The 18,550-nt window shown below is 40.7% G+C and overlaps 1 protein-coding gene across 2 annotated transcripts in view; it reads right to left on the bottom strand.

The window, feature by feature from the left end:
- Positions 1–645: 645 nt before the first annotated feature.
- ARB2A (ARB2 cotranscriptional regulator A) overlaps positions 646–18,550 on the bottom strand; it is a gene marked incomplete at both ends in the record, with an annotated part of 396,136 nt that continues 378,231 nt past the window's right edge. For both annotated transcript variants that reach the window (XM_080709998.1, XM_080709999.1), the window contains one exon: positions 646–788. In XM_080709998.1, coding sequence (XP_080566124.1) covers positions 646–788 — 143 coding nt within the window. The remainder of the gene's footprint in view (positions 789–18,550) is intronic.

The raw sequence follows: 18,550 nt of genomic DNA on the forward strand, positions 1-18,550 counted from the left end.
CGATCCACGTTGCACATTTAAAAAGTCTGTGATAAGGCTGGGAATTCCATTGAAAAATGAGACCTTTCGCACCTACACTTTAAAAAGATCTGCTCATTACGTTCCGGTTTAAACAGTCTCTACTGAGATTAGAGACTTGTCTAAAGTCTTGCATTCCATTTGCAAGGATTGTCAGCAGTAATGCGGATTCAGCACTTTATAGATTTTTATGCAAAGTTTTTCTTCTGGTTTCTAAGTGAAAATAGATTGTTAGGGAGAGAACAATTTGCACTCCCCAAACTACATAGTACATCATGGCATTCATGTTCTGAATTTAAATTTGGCATGGGGGTCACTTTCTAAGAGAGGGGGGCACAAGACGCCCTCGGGGAAAGATCTAGTTAAAATGAAAGTCTGAAGTCTAGAATAAAGGGCTGCAGGGCTCGGAGTGGCCGGGCCGCGGCGAGCGGCGGGCGGTAGGACCGCGCAGACGCCCGGCGGCGCGGCCGGGTCCGCGCTGTCACCGCGGCCGGCCGGGAGCCCGCGCCGCGGTGACAGCTGCGCTCAGCTAGAAATAATGCAAAACGCTATTTAGATGTATCTACCACGACCCTGCGCTCGGGGAAGAAAGCCACCTAATGAGGGCCGGGAGCGCCCTCCGCGGCCTCACAGCTCCTCGTGCTTGATGCGGTGCGAGCGCCGCGCCGGGGCGGGCTGCGGGGCGCTGCTCCGGGCCTCGGCCGCCGCGCGGAAGAACCTGAAAATGGACGGGAAGCTCTTCCAGGACGTCAGCTCGTGGCGGTCGGTGCCTGCGGGAGAACACGCACGGGTCACGCTCGGCCGCCAGCGCCGCCCGCCCCGCCCCTCCCTCCCCGTCCCTCCCCCATCCACCCCCCCCTGGCCATCCTCCTCCCTCCTCTCCCTCCCCATCCATCCCCCCCGTCCATCCCTCTCCCTCCCCTCCCTCCCCCATCAATCCCCCTGTCCATCCATCCGTCCATCCTCCTCCCCCCGTCCACCCCCCATCCATCCCTCCCTTCCCGGTCCGCTCCCTCCGCGAGCCACCCCCCTCCAGCCCCCGGCTCCTGGCCCCTCCCGGGCTGGGCTCCCTCCTGGTTGCCCCGTGCTAGGCCGGTTCGGAGGCTGCATCCCGCCCCTCAGCATCCTACAGGGCTACGGTGCACAGATTTTAGGGGGCAGATTTGGAAAAGCTTTAAAAAAAAGTGTTTCAAAGCAGTAACTTCAGAAAGAGCACTTAGGCCTCCTGTTTTGTCAGGAGGAATTTCACTTAGAAAACGCAGGTTAGTTATCAATTTACAGGGCTATTTTATTTGACTACAGCTTTTTTTTTCCTGTGGCTTTGATGTAATATTAATGTATACTGTCTTTCAAATCAAATCTACCTTCTGTTTGACACAGGCAGCACTGAAGCAGGCCTGAGAATAGATAAACACGAGATTAATCTGTTTTTGACTACTTGTGATAGCTCATATCATTTAGCCAATAGCTTCATAAGTGGACATTTTTAAAATTCAAGAATAAAAATAAGATTCTTCCATAGAAATAATAAGTGAATAGCTTCGAAACAGTTGAAATCTCTTCCTTCATCACTCAATTATGCAAAGATATTTCTTGGTAGTCTCTGAATTCAGGGCCTCTGTCTGATACTTTAACATTGTTAATGATAATTCTTTAGTCTGTAATAGTAGGTCATTGCTATGGTTACTCTACAATGGTGCAACACTTTGCTTTCCCCTTCAGCTATTCGCTGAGACATGGTAACCACATTTGTTGCCTAGCAACAGTTTTGTGACAGTATCACAATCTGGGAGTTACAACAATAAGGATGCTGTGGCTGCAGTCAGTGGGCCAGAGAGCAGGAAGCTACAGTCTGTGCATGTGACTTAGCTGTGCAAGCTGGCCCTACTAGAGAGCCCCTCTCTTCATAGATGTCCACACAAGGATGTTCTCATCCTATTCTCTTATGATTGGCCTCTTGAACCTGCATTTGGAACTAAGATCCAATATTGAAGTCATACCCTTGAGAAATATCCCCCAACACTACTGTATTCAGACTAAAAAATCAGGTCATTTCTCTGTTTGCTTACTCATTTCAAGCACAATCCAATGTTATTCAGTGGGAGGGAGGCAGGGAGGGAGGAGTGTAGGTTCATCCTGGTAAATCCTAAAGTGCCTAACTGAATTCTGGCAATTCTTAATAGAATTCCTGGGGAAAATATATATAATCTTCCTGCATTAATAGGCACATAAAATTTCAAGTTCTTTAAGACATATAGACATCCAAATAATATTACTTTACTGATTTATTCAGATGATACTCTTAAAGGGTTCTATGAATTTGGAGGCCATTATATTCTCCAAACATAAGTAAGCAGTTCTAGATATGATCAGACCTGCCTACTTTAAATAAAATGGAGCAGGTATATCTAGAAGGACACCAGTTTCTTGGTAGGTTTATGAAATGTCTGCCTCCATTTGTGTAGTGTTTGCAACCCTAGTTTTGGTTCAACAACAACTTTTTTTTGTGTGTGTGGTACCCGGGATAGAGCCTAGGGGCATTCTACCTTTGAGCTATACCCCAGCTCTATTTTTTATTCTTTATTTTGAAACAGGGTCTCACTGAGTTGTGAAGGGCCTCACTAAGTAGTAGCTACTTAGGAGGATCCTACTGTCTCAGCTTCCCAAATGCTGGGATTACAAGCGTGTGCCACCATGCCTGGCTCAATAACAATTATTAAATTGCACATGTAATTATAAAATATTTTAAAGTCACGTGTATTTCTTCCTTTTGAAAGGCCCTTCTCAGATACATAATACGTGGCAACACTCATCCCCAAATACAATAAGCCAGAAAAAAAGGTGCTAATTGTCTCTTTTCCTTCTCCTTTCCCAAGCTTCCAGACACATTTGGCATTCCCTCCATAGTGATCACACTTATACCTACGAGTGTTACCAAGGCTATGATCAATTTGTAAGCTTTCTCAGGGAACTCCTCTCATAATTCCTCCCACCCTGAAAGCCAATTCAATCTATGAATCTAGAGGGACCTACGGAGTCAATGGTCTGAAGCAATTTTAACTCCTTTATTTCTTCTTCCCTGGTAACAGTCTTTCTGAAGGATGAACAAATTTCCCTGGTGATAAATTACTACAAAAGCTTTTTAGTGTTAGCTTCTGATGAATCTCTGCTTCATTAGTCCAGGGTAGAAAAGACAAAAAAAAAAAAAAAAACTGAGATAACTGAGTACCTGCACTGGCTCTTTTACCCTGGAAATTTAAGAGTATAAAAATAATGAGTATGTGTGCTTCATTCAGAGGAAGGGAAGTTGATGGGAGTGAGGTAGAGCCAGGCAGACCACCAGCCACACTATGGAGAATGGAGTAGTGGCAAGAGGACTCTCTTTAAACAAAGGAATGATACCATTAATATTTTATATAAATCTCTTCCTTTTAAATTTTTGGAAGTAGATTTTTAATAATTTAAGAAAAATAGCATTTGGAGGCTGGGTAATTGCATATCTATCTTGGGCTGCATATACACACTTCAAGAATATGTTAGGAGTGCATTTTTAAAACTTCAGGGACAAAATTCAGTGAAAATATTTACAAAATAATATTAAAATCTACCCATAACAGTGCTTAGTGAAGGAAAGCTTTTGAGAGCAGCTTGATAGTGCTTAAAAATACAGCGCTTTGAAGGAAGTTAAGAGGGGTGCTTCTCATTTCACAATACAGAAACAGTAGGCCACTAAATTATTCACAAAAAGAGAGACAAGGTTAAAATTTAGGCCAATTATAAAAGCCTCTAGAGCTAGGTATTGTGGCACATGCTTGTATTCCAAGTACTTGGGTGATCTCAAGTTCAAGGCCAGCCTCAGCAAACTTAGTGAGACTCTGTTTCAAAATAAAAATTAACAAGGGTAGGGGGGTGTAGCTCAGAGGTAGAATGCCTCTGGAGTCAATCCCCAGTACCAAAACAACAACAACAACAACAACAACAACAACAACAACAACAACAAACCACATCCATTTATTAACAGATTGCAATGATGTAGTATTAACAGGGAAACTAGTCTATTTAACATTGACCATGTTATTTGAAAGAGATACACATAATTTTGTAGTCAGGGCAGGGTATTTACCATGTACTCTTATCAAATGACCCCTTCCCTCCCCATTTCAGGGACTGTGGACTTCTTTCCATTTTTCAAATCTTCATTTTTCTAATCTTGAGACACTCATAACAAGTAGGGAGTAAAGGGTTTTCCCATATTAAATACCTGCCAGTTCTCAGGGAATAATTTCTATATCCTTTTGAAATGATAGGCTTATTATAGCTGGATAATTCATTCTGGGATGACTTTCGTTTCCTAATCCATAAGATCAATTGAGTATAAAAGCAAAAGGTAAAATGTCGTGTTTCATTACAGAAACAGTCCTTTGCCCACTCTTCATCAATGGCTCTTAAAAGTAGCTTCTGGAGGTATTTGGGACATTTATAGAAATATTTTTGGTGGTCAAGGTGACTGGAAGGTGCTATTGCCATTAGGTTGGAGAAGGTCAGGGATGGGTGGTCATCCTGTAATTTGTAGAACAGCAAAGCACGATGAATTGTTCTGCATCCTACACAGTTTTGAAATGTTCCACAGCTATTCAGGCAGTTGAAAAACCCATTTACAGTTATATGGGCTTATAGTTTGTTCTGTAAATATGTTTAAAAGTACTTTTTGTTCAATTTTTATATGTATTGAAGTTCCAGTAGTACAATAACCCTGCATATTAAAGAGATTGTGTACTTTGTGTTTTTATGAGGTCACCAAGAGTGACTTACCCTATGAGAAAATCGCATCACTGATGGCACCACTGCCTGTGGTGGTACCTGTATCACCAGTAAGCATACCTGTACGAGCCTGCACTGAGGTTGTCAAGTTCACAGTGATTTTATGCCCAGGACCAAGTATCTGACTGCTTTTATTATGTGTTCTCATGTAGATTTACCAGAGCACTTTAAATATTGAAGTGCATATTAGTTTTGTTATGAATTACTTTTATTCCTTCTATATGTTAACTAAAGCATTACAGTGATTTAACAATCTTGCAAGTAGGCAGGTTATGTTAACTTTGGAATTCATTTCAGAATAGTAAAAGAGTGCTTTTATATTATTTGTTATGATGGTATTTAGATAATCAAAGGTCAGTTTAAATAAAAATGAATAGTTAATTCCTTTTATTACATTAGAGACTAATTCTCCTGATAATGTGAACTCTATTCTAGCTATTACTTTTTTTCTTTCTACAGAGCAGAGAATACCTGTCTTTTATTTTCCTTATATTTCTTCCACAAATACTGTTTGTCAATGATGTTATTCGTTGCGAGATAACTAAAAGACAAGGGATTTTTCTTCTAATTAAAATACTACACTGCAGCCGGGCGTGGTGGCGCACGCTTGTAGTCCCTGTGCTTGGGAGGCTAAGACAGGAGGATCGCGCAGGTTCAAAGCCAGCCTCAGCTACTTAGTGAGGCTCTCAGCAACTTAGTGAGACCCTGTTTCCAAATAAAATATAAAATGGGTCTGGGAGTATAGCCCGGAGGTAGAAAGCCCCTGGGTTCCACCCCCAGTAACACACACACACACACACACACACACAAACTACACTGCATATTTATCCCTGGCCTCTCACTTGTTTTTAAAAACGAACCGCACTCAATTTCAAGGCAGTAAAGATAGCACAAATGGCCACAAAGATTAGGAACTTTAAGCATGAAGGATGAGACTATGAATCATATAAGAAAAATCAAATTGTTAAAAGTATTATTTGTTTTCCCTGATGACTCCATATTTTTAAAAAGTGTCTTGCGATGCAACTGACAAAGAAGGAGGTAACATTCATATACTAGCTTTTAGAAATTAAAAAAAGGGTTGGAAATACCACTGAAAGCAGATGCTCAAAGAACAGAGTAAGAGAGAGGAAGACATTACTATAGCTCTGTCTTGTCTATTCCCCTTGCTTCTTCCTGAAACAAATTCCAGTTCAAGTATTTCTTACACATCAGCCCTGTCCACACTCCTCATCACTTGATCTTAGTGCTGAGAATTTTTCTTGGTGGGGGGTAAAAACTATGCCAAAATATGCTACTAAGTTAGCAGCCAAAACCCTGATGTTTACTTTGGCAGATGTATACTACTCTGAAGCTGTAGCCCGTTTTATGCAGTAGTTATCTTAAAGAGTTGTGTGTAAATGCAATTCCTATAGATAGAATTTGTTTTGGTGCTGAGGATTGAAGTCAGGACTTTGAGTATGCTAAGCGTGTGCTCCACCACTAAGCTACACTCCCAGCCCTTTAAAATAGGATATTTTAAAATGAAGAGGTAGGTTATTTACCTTGCCAGTGAGTAGAGGGAAGAATTATTTGAGAAAATAACCATGATCTTCAAATGATGTTAAACACACACACACACACACACACACACACACACACACACCATGCATGAGTCAGATTTGCCAGAGATGAGTTTTACTGATAAATAGTAAATAATAAGCAGTTAAATAGTCTGTGCAATAACTTAGTAACAAAATGAGAATTCATACAAAGTTTTGGTTTGTCACTCACTATTCTAATTATTGATAGTCATTGTATCTTACATGGTCATGAAAAAATTCAACAATCTATGCATAATTTACTCTTAGGTTCTGATTTACAATAGGGAATATCGATGTTTAGAAAGTCGTACTTCAATACGAAGGATTCTCATATCTATATTTCAAAGAAAAGTAAGAACCCCACCATGTGACTCTATTCTTTTACTGTGCTATCCCTCCCCAAGAAAGAATGCATTTTTAAGGCAAAAAAATGAATAAACTTCATAAGTTCCTATGATAAAGGAGGAAAGAAACTAGAAAGATATAAATCACATTAATATTAACAGGATAACTCATCTATGATATTTTCAAAATGACAAGGCTTGATTTTAAAAATTGATCTTTAACAAGAAAAAGAAGTATGGGCAATTAGGAAGTAATGAAGACCCTGTCAATATAGCTATGTTGATAATACCAGGTAAGGGAATTCTTGAGAAAATCTAATATATAAAAACCAGGAGGTCTGTAATATGCATTATTGAGTCCCAGTGGGATTAACTAATGAATTTATGAGCTCACCAGCAGTTATTTTTAGAAAGTTATAAAGGTTCAGAGAAATATCTGAGCACTGAAAAATAATGTGCTTTCTAAAAAGAAATAAGATATCACTACTAAAATTTATTTAAAATGAATTTTAGAGCATCTAAGGAGAATCTAATAAAAAAAAAAACCTAACCTGACCAATACTTGAACAGAGAAGAGCTCCTAATAGGGATCTTACAAGTTAGAAGGGACAAGTGTGAGACTGCCACACTGAGAGGCAGTGAATGGGAAGGGTGTGATAAGCACAGGAGATGCCAAGTGTGCTAGAGCATGCTGCACTGGAAGTTACCTCTGTAAGACACAGGTGTAGCCGGGCGTGGTGGCGCACGCTTGTAATTCCTGTGCTTGGGAGGCTGAGATAGGAGGATCGCACAGGTTCAAAGCCAGCCTCAGCTACTTTGGCTCTCAGCAATTTAGTGAGACTGTTTTATAAAAATATAAAAGAGGTCTGGGAGTATATCCCGGAGGTAGAAAGCCCCTGGGTTCGACTCCCAGTACCACCAAAAAAAAAAAAAAAAAAAAAAAAAAAAGACACAGGCATGCTCATTGCGAACGTGGTTGCAAGCCTATTAGATATGTAAAGCGGGCGTGGTTGTGCACACCTGGTGTTGTGTTGAGACCCTAAAGAAGAGCTAAAATAAAAGACATAATTAATCAGTGGTGGAAATTTGGGTTATTTGCAGTTTTAGGGGAAGCCTATCCTTTTGTTTGTTTAGTAACTTTTGTGCCAAGTATCTCTCATTTCTGGTGGAGGTGGGGACTGGGGAGGAAGGGTGATGGGTGGCAGAGTAGTTTAAGACCCACAGAGTCAACGTTGAAAAGTAAACTTGTTCTGGAAATAAATCAGACAGCTTGCAGAAGCTGTGGGTCTCTGGCATGGAACTCTGGGGCAACTATTACTAACTAATCAACCCTATCTCAATCAATAAAAAAGATGCATAGAGGGAACATAGAGGGAAACATACAAGAACATAGAGGGAAAGCTCCTGGAGTGACTGAAGGAAGTGCCAAATTATTTCCAAAACATAGTAAGTGGAGTGTGGTGGTGCACTCCTGTAATCCCAGCTCCTTGGGAGGCTAAGGAAGGAGGATCATGAGTTTGAGTATGGCGGGTGAGGGGAAAGTGGAAGGAGATGAGGTCTTGCAGGCCATAGTGAAAGGTTTGAATTTCATTTCAGGCACACTGGGAGAGCAGTTTGCAGGGTTTTAAGCGGGGCAAATGTAGTCTGACCTGCATTTTAAGAGTATTCTGGTTGGGTGTGGTGGTGCACTCCTGTAATCCCTAGTACTTGGGAGGCTGAGACAGGCGGATCGCAGGTTTGAGGTTTGCCTCAGCAACTTAATAAGACCCTGTTTAAAAATAAAAAATAAAGCCGGGTGTGGTGGGATACACTTGTAATACCTTCGCTTGGGAGGCGGAGACAGGAGGATCACGCAGGTTTGAAGCCAGCCTTGCTGGCTTAAGAGACCCTGTTTCCAAATAAAAACATAAAAAAATAGGTCTGGAAGTATAGCCCGGAGGTAGTTTGGACCCCAGTACCACCAAAACAAACAAACAAACAAACAAACAAACAAACAAACAAACAAACAAAAAACCCACCACCACCACAACAACAAAAAACGGACCTGGTGGCCCATACTTGTAATCCCCGCGCTTGGGAGGTAGAGACAGGAGGAATGTGCAGGTTCGAAGCCATTCTCGCTGGCTCGCTGGCTTAAGAGACCCTGTTTCCAAATGAAAATAATACAAAAATGGGTCTGGGAGTGTAGACAGGAGGTAGAAGGGTTTCCAGGAACCCCAGTACCACCAAAGAAATAAAATAAAAATAGAGCTGGGGTGTAGCTCAGAGGTAGAATACTGCTCAGAGGTAGAATACCTCTATGTTTATTCCCAAGCACCCCTCCCCGTATACAAACTACCCTAGCAAGAATGTGGAGAATGAGTTATAGGGAGTTAGAAGGATGGATATAACCCTTTCTGATTGTATTTATCATCTCCTCCTGCCAGAAGAGCATTCTCTGGAGCTCATTCTTCTATATACTTCAGAGGAGAAAAATTTGTATATTGATAATTCATTTTTACTGATATAAAATAAGTCAATGGCACAGTAAAAGTAATGTGCAATATAAGTTGAATGAGAGCCTACTAAAATAATATTTCAAAGTAGTGAATAAAAGGGAGTTGAATTAAGATCACATTTCCAACACTTCTGCTCCTGGTATCTATGTTGACATCTCTGATTTTCAGCCCTGAGAGTAAGGACGCTGTGCGAGTAAGGACACTGATCAGGTATTGGGATGGGGAATCCGCTGTCATGACCTTCCATTTCTGCAGGCAGTTCAGAGGCAACTGCAGGGCTTACTCTCTAGGCTTTTACATTGAGTTCTTCATTTCTTTTTTTCTTTCTTTTTTTTTTTTTTTTGTGGGTCTGGAGAAAGAACCTAGGGCATTCGACCTCTGAGCTATGCCCCCTGCCCTGTTTTTTATTCTTTATTTTTAAATAGGGTCTCACTGAGTTGTGGAGGGCCTCACTAAGTAGCTGAGGCTGTCTGCAAACCGCGATCCTCCAGCCTCAGCCTCCCGATGCTGGGATTCCCAGGGTGTGCCCCCATACCCGGCTCCATTTCTGTGAATGGACACGATATTCAGCTACTCTTCCTCCAAGTCATCCTTGCTTGCTGCCTTTGACCCACTGAGTTCACAAATGCTGACAATTACACCTCAGCAAAGTCTTCCTAGCTCTTCTTCCTTTCCATTCCCCCTGTAGGAGTGATCTAGATTCAGTGGCCCAAGTCCCCCATTCTCTAGCTCTAGCCTTCTTTTCTGGGTTTTTCATGACATCAACTCTTCTTCAATAACTATTCCCTGTCCTTTTAGGTCTAACTCAATTGACATTTCTTAAATCTTTTCAAATTCCTAAGGCCTTTCCACCCTTCTTTGTGGTACTGGAGATTGAACTCAGGGGTGTTCCATCTCAGAGCTAAACTCCTAGCCCTATTTTATTTTGAAACAGGGTTTCACAAAGTTGCCAAGAGTCTAGCTAAATTTCTGAGACTGGTCTCAAATCTGTGATCCTTCTGTTTCAGCCTACCAAGTACTGGGATTACAGGCTTGTGCCACTACAATCCACTGACCTACTCCCTTTTGCCCCCTCCCTCCCATTTTGCAGTACTGGGGATTGAACTCAGTGGTGCTCTACCACTGACCTGCAACCTTCCCCCAGCCCCCTTTTTATTTTTTATTTTGAGACAGGGTCTTGCCAAATTGCTGAGGCTGGCCGAGAACTTGGGATCCTTCTGCCTTAGCCTCCTGACTAGCTGGGATTACAGGTGTGTACCATAGCACCTGGATTTAAAATATCTTTACTCACTCAACATATGGTCTTGTCCCTCCTGTATCTTTAAAATTAGAAGAGAAAGCACAGGTCCCTACCTCTGAAAACCAAACCTCAGGGACTGGACATCTGTGATTGTGGTGGCTCTAAAGTTCAGCCAGAGATGATGTTATTGTTAGAAAGCTTTTGAAGGGTGGGGTCAGGCTTCACTCATCTTCAGCACAGATTGATAAATCTACCTTACATTGAAGTATATGCTAGCTTTTAGAGTTAAATAAGTTCCTTTAACACTGGAATATAACAGTTGGGTACTCTAAAAAAAGCTGAAGAAAGCAATGGTTTCCTTGCTTATAACAACAAATGGATGAGATAAATTTCATTGGCCCACAGTCCATTAGAAACTAGTTGATAAGCACTGACAAATACTCAAAAGTATCTTCAATATATCTTTAGCTAAATTTGGTAGCATCAAAAGAAAAATAGGATGCTAGGCACAGTGGCAAACACCTGTAATCCCAGTACTTGGGAGGATGAGATAGTATAATCACAGGTTCAAGGCTAGCCTCTGCAACTCAGTGAGACCTTCAACAACTTAGAGATCCTGTTTCAAATTAAAAAATAAAACCTGGGTGTAGTGGCACACGCATGTAATCCCAGCATTTGGGAGGCTGAGACACGAGAATTGCAGTTCACAGGCAGTCTCAGCCACTTAGGGAGGCCCTCTGCAACTTAGTGAGATCCTGTATCAAAATAAAAAAATAAAAAATAGGGCTGGCGGTGTACCTTAGAGGTAGAATGCCCCTGAGTTCCATCCCTAGTACTGCAAAAATAAATAAATAAGAAATAAAAAATAAAAAAGGGCTGGAGGTATAGCTCAGAGGTAGAAGGCCCCTGGGTTAACACCAGAGGGGAGAGAGAGGGAGAGAGGGAGAGAGGGAGAGAGGGAGAAGGAGAGGGAGAGGGGGAGGGGGAGAGGGAGAGGGAGAGGGAGAGGGAGAGGGAGAGGGAGAGAGAGAGAGAGAGAGAGAGAGAGAGAGAGAGGAAAGTGTTTAGTAAACTGCTAGAAATGAGAACTCTCAGCTGGGCATAGTGGTGCACACTTGTAATCCTAGTACTTGGGAGACTGAGACAGGAGGACCACAGGTTCAAAGTCAGCCTCGACTAGTGAGACCCTATTTCCAGATAAGAAATATAATCAGACTGTCAGACTGGGAGTTTAGCTCAGAGGTAGAATGCCTCTGGATTCAATCTCCAGTGCCACACACACACAAAAAAAAAAAAAAAGAAAAGAAAAGAAAAGAAAAAGAAATGAGAACTCTCAGAGTCAAACTTTAACTGTTCAACAGCTTGTATTCCCAAGATGTACTTGGCTTGACCCAAGTTTAGATATAGATAGAAATATATCAAATATAAGAGAGTAAAGATATGGGAGATCCTAGATGAAATTTCATTAATAATGATAGTAATATTAAGAATGAAATCTCAGTAGTCTAGAAATCTAAGGTCCAGAGGCTGTAATAGGCCAAAGTTACTGGGAATTAAATCCAGGGTTCTTCTGCCATTGAGTTATATCTTCAGTCATTTTTTAATTTTTAATTTTGAGATAGGTTCTTGCTAATTTGCTAGTGCTGCCCTCAAGTTTGTCATCATTCTGTCTCAGCCTCTTGAGTAGCTGGAATTAGAGATGTGTGCCACCATGCCTGGCTGCACAGACATTTTTTTTTTTTTTTTTTTTGGTGGTACTGGGGTTCCTGGAAGCCCTTCTACCTCCGGGCTACACTCCCAGACCTATTTTTTTTTTACATTTTTATTTAGAAACAGGGTCTCCTAAGCCAGCGTGCGCGGCTGGCTTCGAACCTGCGTGATCCTCCTGTCTCTGCCTCCCAAGCGCAGGGATTACAGGCGTGCGCCACCACGCCCGGCTTGCACAGACATTTTGTCTTAATATAGTTAAGATTTATAGCCGGGCGTGGTGGTGCATGCTTGTAATCCCTGCACTTGGGAGGCAGAGACAGGAGGATCGCGCTGGTTCAGAGCCAGCCTTGCTGGCTTAAGAGACCCTATTTCGAAATAAAAATATAAAAATAGGTCTGGGAGTGTAGCCCGGACGTAGAAGGGCTTCCAGGAACCCCAGTACCACCACACAAAAAATAAAATAAAATAAAATAAAAAATTATAAACAGGTAAAGCACTGAGATAGTAAGAATTTTCAGAAGAATTTTATATGTCTAATTGCTTTAAGATCCAGTTCGAACTCTAATTTCCTTATAAGTCTTCTTCTACTAACCCCATTGTAATGATTTTTCTTTATGCTTTAGAAATTTGTATATAGTTTCTACTATGTTATCATGTACTTGCTTTACGAGTCACTTCATGTATGAAAAATACCTTATTTTACCTTCAAATCCTTTGAGGGTAAGTGTTCAAGACTATTCCAGAAATTATAGTTGGAATATACAAGTTTGCTGTGTAAACAACTCCCAAGCAGGATTTACCATAAAGTTTATGCTAAATAAATTAAAGATACGCCACATAGAAACACAGAAATTTGTGACTGGTTTTGCACTACTTTGATAATGATTCTTGTTTTGAAATTAAGGAGTTGGAGGCATACAGAAAATCATGTTGGCTAAAATGTCAATTAACAGTTGGGCTGTGATCCCAGCTACTCTGGAGGATGCGGTAGGAGGATCACAAGTTCAAGGCCAGCCAAGGCAACTGAGTGAGACCCTGTCTCAATAAACAACAACAACCACAAAAGCTTGTGAATTTACAAGCCTAGTGCTACTGGTATATACCTGAATATATGGGTCAATCATTATATGAACTTTTGTATCCACAGCATACTTTATTTTATTGCTTTGTCAGACTTTTAAAGGCAGAGGCATTTGCTTTTGTAGCCAGCAGAAGGAAGAAGGAAGCAGATGGCAAAGGTAGTCTTTATAGATTACCTTTGTCACTTAATGATCTGAATTGTACTCAAGCCTAAAGACCAATTTGGGAAGAGTAAATATATTTATTTACCATACTGAGTACTATAGACTAAACGTTTGTGTCTCCCGCCACTGCTGAATTCAAATGTTGAAATCTAATCAGTGATGTGAAAGCATTTATAAGTGGAGACTTTGGGATGTGTTCAGGTCATGAGGGAGAAAAACCTTTTGCTTACGATTAATTCGTTTATCAAAGAGGTCCCATAGAGTTCCTTATCCCTTCTGCCCTGTGAAGATACTGTGAAAAGGCTGCCATTGATGAGTGAGAAAGCATGCCCTCATTAGTTACTGAATCTCCTGGCACTTTGATACTGGATTTCCCAGCTTCCAGATTGTGAGAAATAGATCTCTATTGCTTATAAACCACCCAGTCTATGGTATTCTGTTATGGTGTCACAGTGCTGTGAACAGAGGGCACTGGAGACTTCCAATTAATCATATAATGTCATTTATATCTTGAATACCTCTTGATGTGGTTTTATCATTTATTCCATGAAGGATTTTCACCTCTTAAATTAATTCCTCATCTATTTATAATTATACTTTCTGACATAAGTATAGATTCATATCCTGTTGTAAGAAATAACACAGATACCTTGTGCTCCTTTTCATCATGGAGCATCTTGTAGGACCACGGTGCAATATGACAATTGGGATGACAGTGTTTGTTAGTCAAGACACAAAATGAGTCCAGCACCAGAAAGACCGCTCATGTTGCCGTCTTATAGCCACACTCTTGTGTCTACTCCCAATCCTTCTTGACCCTTGGTGACCCTTTGTTCTCTATTTCCATAATTTTTTCATTTTAAAAATGTTATGTGAATGTAATCATATGGCATGTAACCATTTGGTATAAGATTTTTTTCCCATTCAGCTTAATTCTCTGGAGATTTATCCAGAGTGTTCCATGTATCGACAAGTTTGTTCTTTTTTTATATTGCTGAGTAGTATTCCATGGTATGGAAGTACCAGTTGGTTTAACTACTTTTCTGTTGAAGGATATCTGTTATTTCTTTTTTTTCTTTTTGGTGGTACTGAGGTTCCTGGAAGCCCTTCTACTTCCGGGCTACACTCCCAGACCTATTTTTACATTTTTATTTGGAAACAGGGTCTCCTAAGCCAGCGTGCGCGGCTGGCTTCGAACCTGCGCGATCCTCCTGTCTCTGCCTCCCAAGTGTGGGGATTACAAGCGTGTGCCACCATGCCCGGCTGTTGTTTTCTTTTTGAATAAAGCTTATGTGAACATTCACATAAGTCTTCAATTCTCTTGAACACCCAAGAGTGCCGCTGCTGGGTTACATGTTAGTGGCATGTTTCATTTTTCCAGAAACAGGCACATGGTTTCCAGAGTCATTGTACTGTTTCATATTCTCTCCAGCAATCTGTAAGGATCCAGTTTCTCTGTAATTTTTGCCTATAATATGTATTAAAATTAGGTGGAAAAATTCCTCACTTTTTGTTCTCCTGCCCCTCCCCCCAATTGTTTTGGGCACTTAGTTTCTTTACCTTCCCATATAAATCTTAGAATAATCTTATATTTATCTACTATACTGTAAAGGATTAGCTTTGTCCAAAGACAGCTCTGATCTTTGTCCCTGGATATGGCTGGTAACCTACAAGCCCTTGAAATATCCTGCTCAGTAACAGTTTCTTCATTAACCTGGATCTTTGGGCCACACAGGGCAGTTACGCTAACAGTGTGGTTTATGGTGCGGGTCTTGGGCCCGCACCATAAACATCACCTTGACCTCCGGAGGATTTGAAGACTAATGGTAACCAGTTCAACATAACTAAGACAGCACTGTCCATGACTGCACTGGAGAACAACTAGAACTCAGTGCTGGAACCTTCCCATGCGCTGCTTCCTGAGCTGTTTTTCTTCCCTGGTGCATTTTTGCTGTCATAAGCTGTTGCTGTGAAAATAACAGCTGTTAGTGATTTCATTGAGTCCTGCTGAATTATCAAGCTTGACGGTGGTCTTATGGATATCCAAACTTGTAGTTGGTGTCTGAAATGGGAGTGGTCTTGGGACTCCAGACTTTACATCTATGAAAAGAACCTTTCTAAGCTGGGCATGGTGGCACATGCTTGTGGTCTCAGCTCCTTGGGAAGTTGAGGCAGCAGGATTGCTGGAGTGCAAGAGTTTGATGCCAACCTGGGCCACAAAGCAAGACCCTATTTTCTTTCTCTTTCTCTGGTGGTACTGGGTATTGGACCCAGGGGTGATCTACCACTGAGCTATATCCCTAGCCCTCCACTTGGAAAAATATTTAAATTTTGAGAGAAGATCTTGCTGAGTTGTCTGGGCTAGCCTTAAACTTTTTTTTTTTTTTTTTTTTTTTTTTGGTGGTACTGGGGTTCCTGGAAGCCCTTCTACCTCCGGGCTACACTCCCAGACCTCTTTTTACATTTTATATTTGGAAACAGGGTCTCCTAAGCCAGCGCGCGCGGCTGGCTTCGAACCTGCGCGATCCTCCTGTCTCTGCCTCCCAAGCCTTAAACTTTTGATCCTGTGTATTCAGGCTCCTGAGTTGCTGGGATTATTGGTGCGCACCACCACACCTGGTCGATTTTTAAACATTTGACTTTAACTGCTTGTTGGTGGTATATAAAAAATACATTTGATTTGGTTTATTAGTTTTGTATCTAACAACCTTGCTGAATTATTCAAAAAATTTATCTGCAAATTTTAAATTTTCTACATAAGCAATCATAGTCTGTGGGAATAATTTTTCCTTTTTAATTCTTAGATGCATTATTTCCTTTCATTTCAAATTTATGAAAATGTTAATCTACAAGCAATAAAACTTCAAATACATTTGTATAATTAACTATGAGATGAATAAAATATTAAGCAAATTATAGATAATGTAAAACAAGTAGCTGAGGCTGGCCGCAAACCTGCAATACTCCTGTCTCAGCCTCCCAAGTACTAAAATTACAAGCATATGCCACCACGCCTGCTGAACTTTATTCTAAAAAGATATTTCAAAACTGCAATTCAGCTTTTCATACAGGCTTTTTCCTAGCTGTCCAAATAATTCATAGAATGAAATCTTTCATTATTACTTAAAATATAAAAATTTCTTATTCTGGAATTAAATCAACTTCTGATTTTATAAGTATTTATGATCTTGAGGTTTGAGATATTGTGATAGAATATACAGGTACTTACAAGTATTACAGAATTTGGTGGTATGTATATATTTAATATGCTTTTATTGGTACATTATAGTCTCACATCATAATGTAAGTCACATTGACAGTGACATACATGCACACAGCCCTTGAGAGCCTCCCCGCCCCGTCTCCCCTTTCCCAATACAGAGTGCTGAGATTGACATTGGTATTTTCACATAGTCGATGGTAGTGATTCCATTAATGAACCTCACTCTTCTCTTCCCCTTCCCTTAGCCCTCCTCCCTCTCTGGCTCCTCCATTATCTGGAGTCCCTTTGGTATCCCAATTATTCCCTAGCTTCTGCATATTAAAGAAAACCTATGACCCTTCACTTTCTGTGATCGGCTAATCTCACTTAACATAATATTCTCCTGAGCAAAAATATATTATTCCTATTTCTTTGCTTTGTATTCAGGTTGTAAGTAACACTTAAAATTTTATTATAAGGCTATGGAGGTCCTTCTCTTCCAAGTGTCTTAAAATCTGAGTAAAATGTACTACTTGGATCTTATTAAAGTAGCAAAGGATGGGAATTACTTCCCAAAGAATCTCAAGTGTAGCCTTTGGGCTTCACTGCAGGTAGATGATACCCTGTTTTATATGTATCCAACAGATAAAATTTTGAAAGCTAGACTGATGGAAAACACCTGTGAATACGCTTGTAAGGCTACGATGTGGAATTAATGTGTATGTGAAGAAAGAAAGATGCTTTCTTTTGAAAAATAAAATGTCTTGAGTTGGTTGGATTCCAATGCTTCTGGGCCGAAACATCTATTAGTAGAAAAGCGAATGTGAAATACTTTGGTAAAAAAAGTTGTGTATGAAGGACCACCTACAGTATCAAGACAAAGGTACTTAGGAGTCCTGATAATAAAGAATGCTATAGCCTGCTTACTAGAAAAAATACTATATTTAAAAGTTTTAACAAAGGGAGTTAAGAAATAATAAATTCTACAATGACTTAATAGTAAATACCTTAATAATATGCAAGGATAGAGTAATAATGCTGCCTTTGCTTGCCTAGTAGTTATTTACTCGTATTCTATACTAACGTCTCACATCCTGAATACAGCATGTGAGATGATTTATATAAGTATTATATTAGCTGAATAAAAGAAAATGGATGAAAAGTAAAGGACTAGTAGAGAAAATAGGGATAAGGTAAGAAACTGCATGGTTGGCAGATATGGCCAACACTTTGAATCTGACCTTTTTATTGACAAGCAAAGTGACGGCAAAACAGCTGATTCTGCTTCATTGCCACCTGTGAGAAGAGCGGACCAGCACGGAGAGCAGTGCTTTGTGTGGTGGTCCTCAGCGAACCGGAACAACACTGAGGAGAAGCAGTTTTGAGGGTTGTGGTGGCACATGCGTGTAATCTCAGTACTTGGGAGCCTGAGACAGGAGGATTGCAGGTTCATGGCCAGGCTCAGCTACCCAGCTAGGCCCTCTACAATTTAGTGAGATACTGTTCAAACAAAGAATAAAAAAATAGGGCTGGAGGTGGAGCTCAGAGGTAGAATGCCCCTGGGTTCAATTCCTAGTACCTCCAAAGAGAAAGAGAAAGAGAGAGAGAGAGAGAGAGAGAGAGAGAGAGAGAGAGAGAGAGAGAGAATGGCTGAGGATTTCATATTCTGGCCTAGCTTGGCTAGTGAGATGGATGAATGTATATCCTTTAGGCAAACATATATAAGTATTATGGTAATTTTTGCTCAATAAGAATTGTACACCGGGAAGTTGAGGTTACATTCTCTGGCAAGGATCTGGATGACAGATTATTCTTGCTGTTTTGGGGTACACCAATATCCACTTCAGAAAATACGAAGCCTAAACCAGGATACAGGTCCAGCGTATGGGT

Source organism: Muscardinus avellanarius (assembly GCF_963383645.1).
Source record: "Muscardinus avellanarius genome assembly, chromosome: 1".
Lineage (NCBI taxonomy): Eukaryota > Metazoa > Chordata > Mammalia > Rodentia > Gliridae > Muscardinus > Muscardinus avellanarius.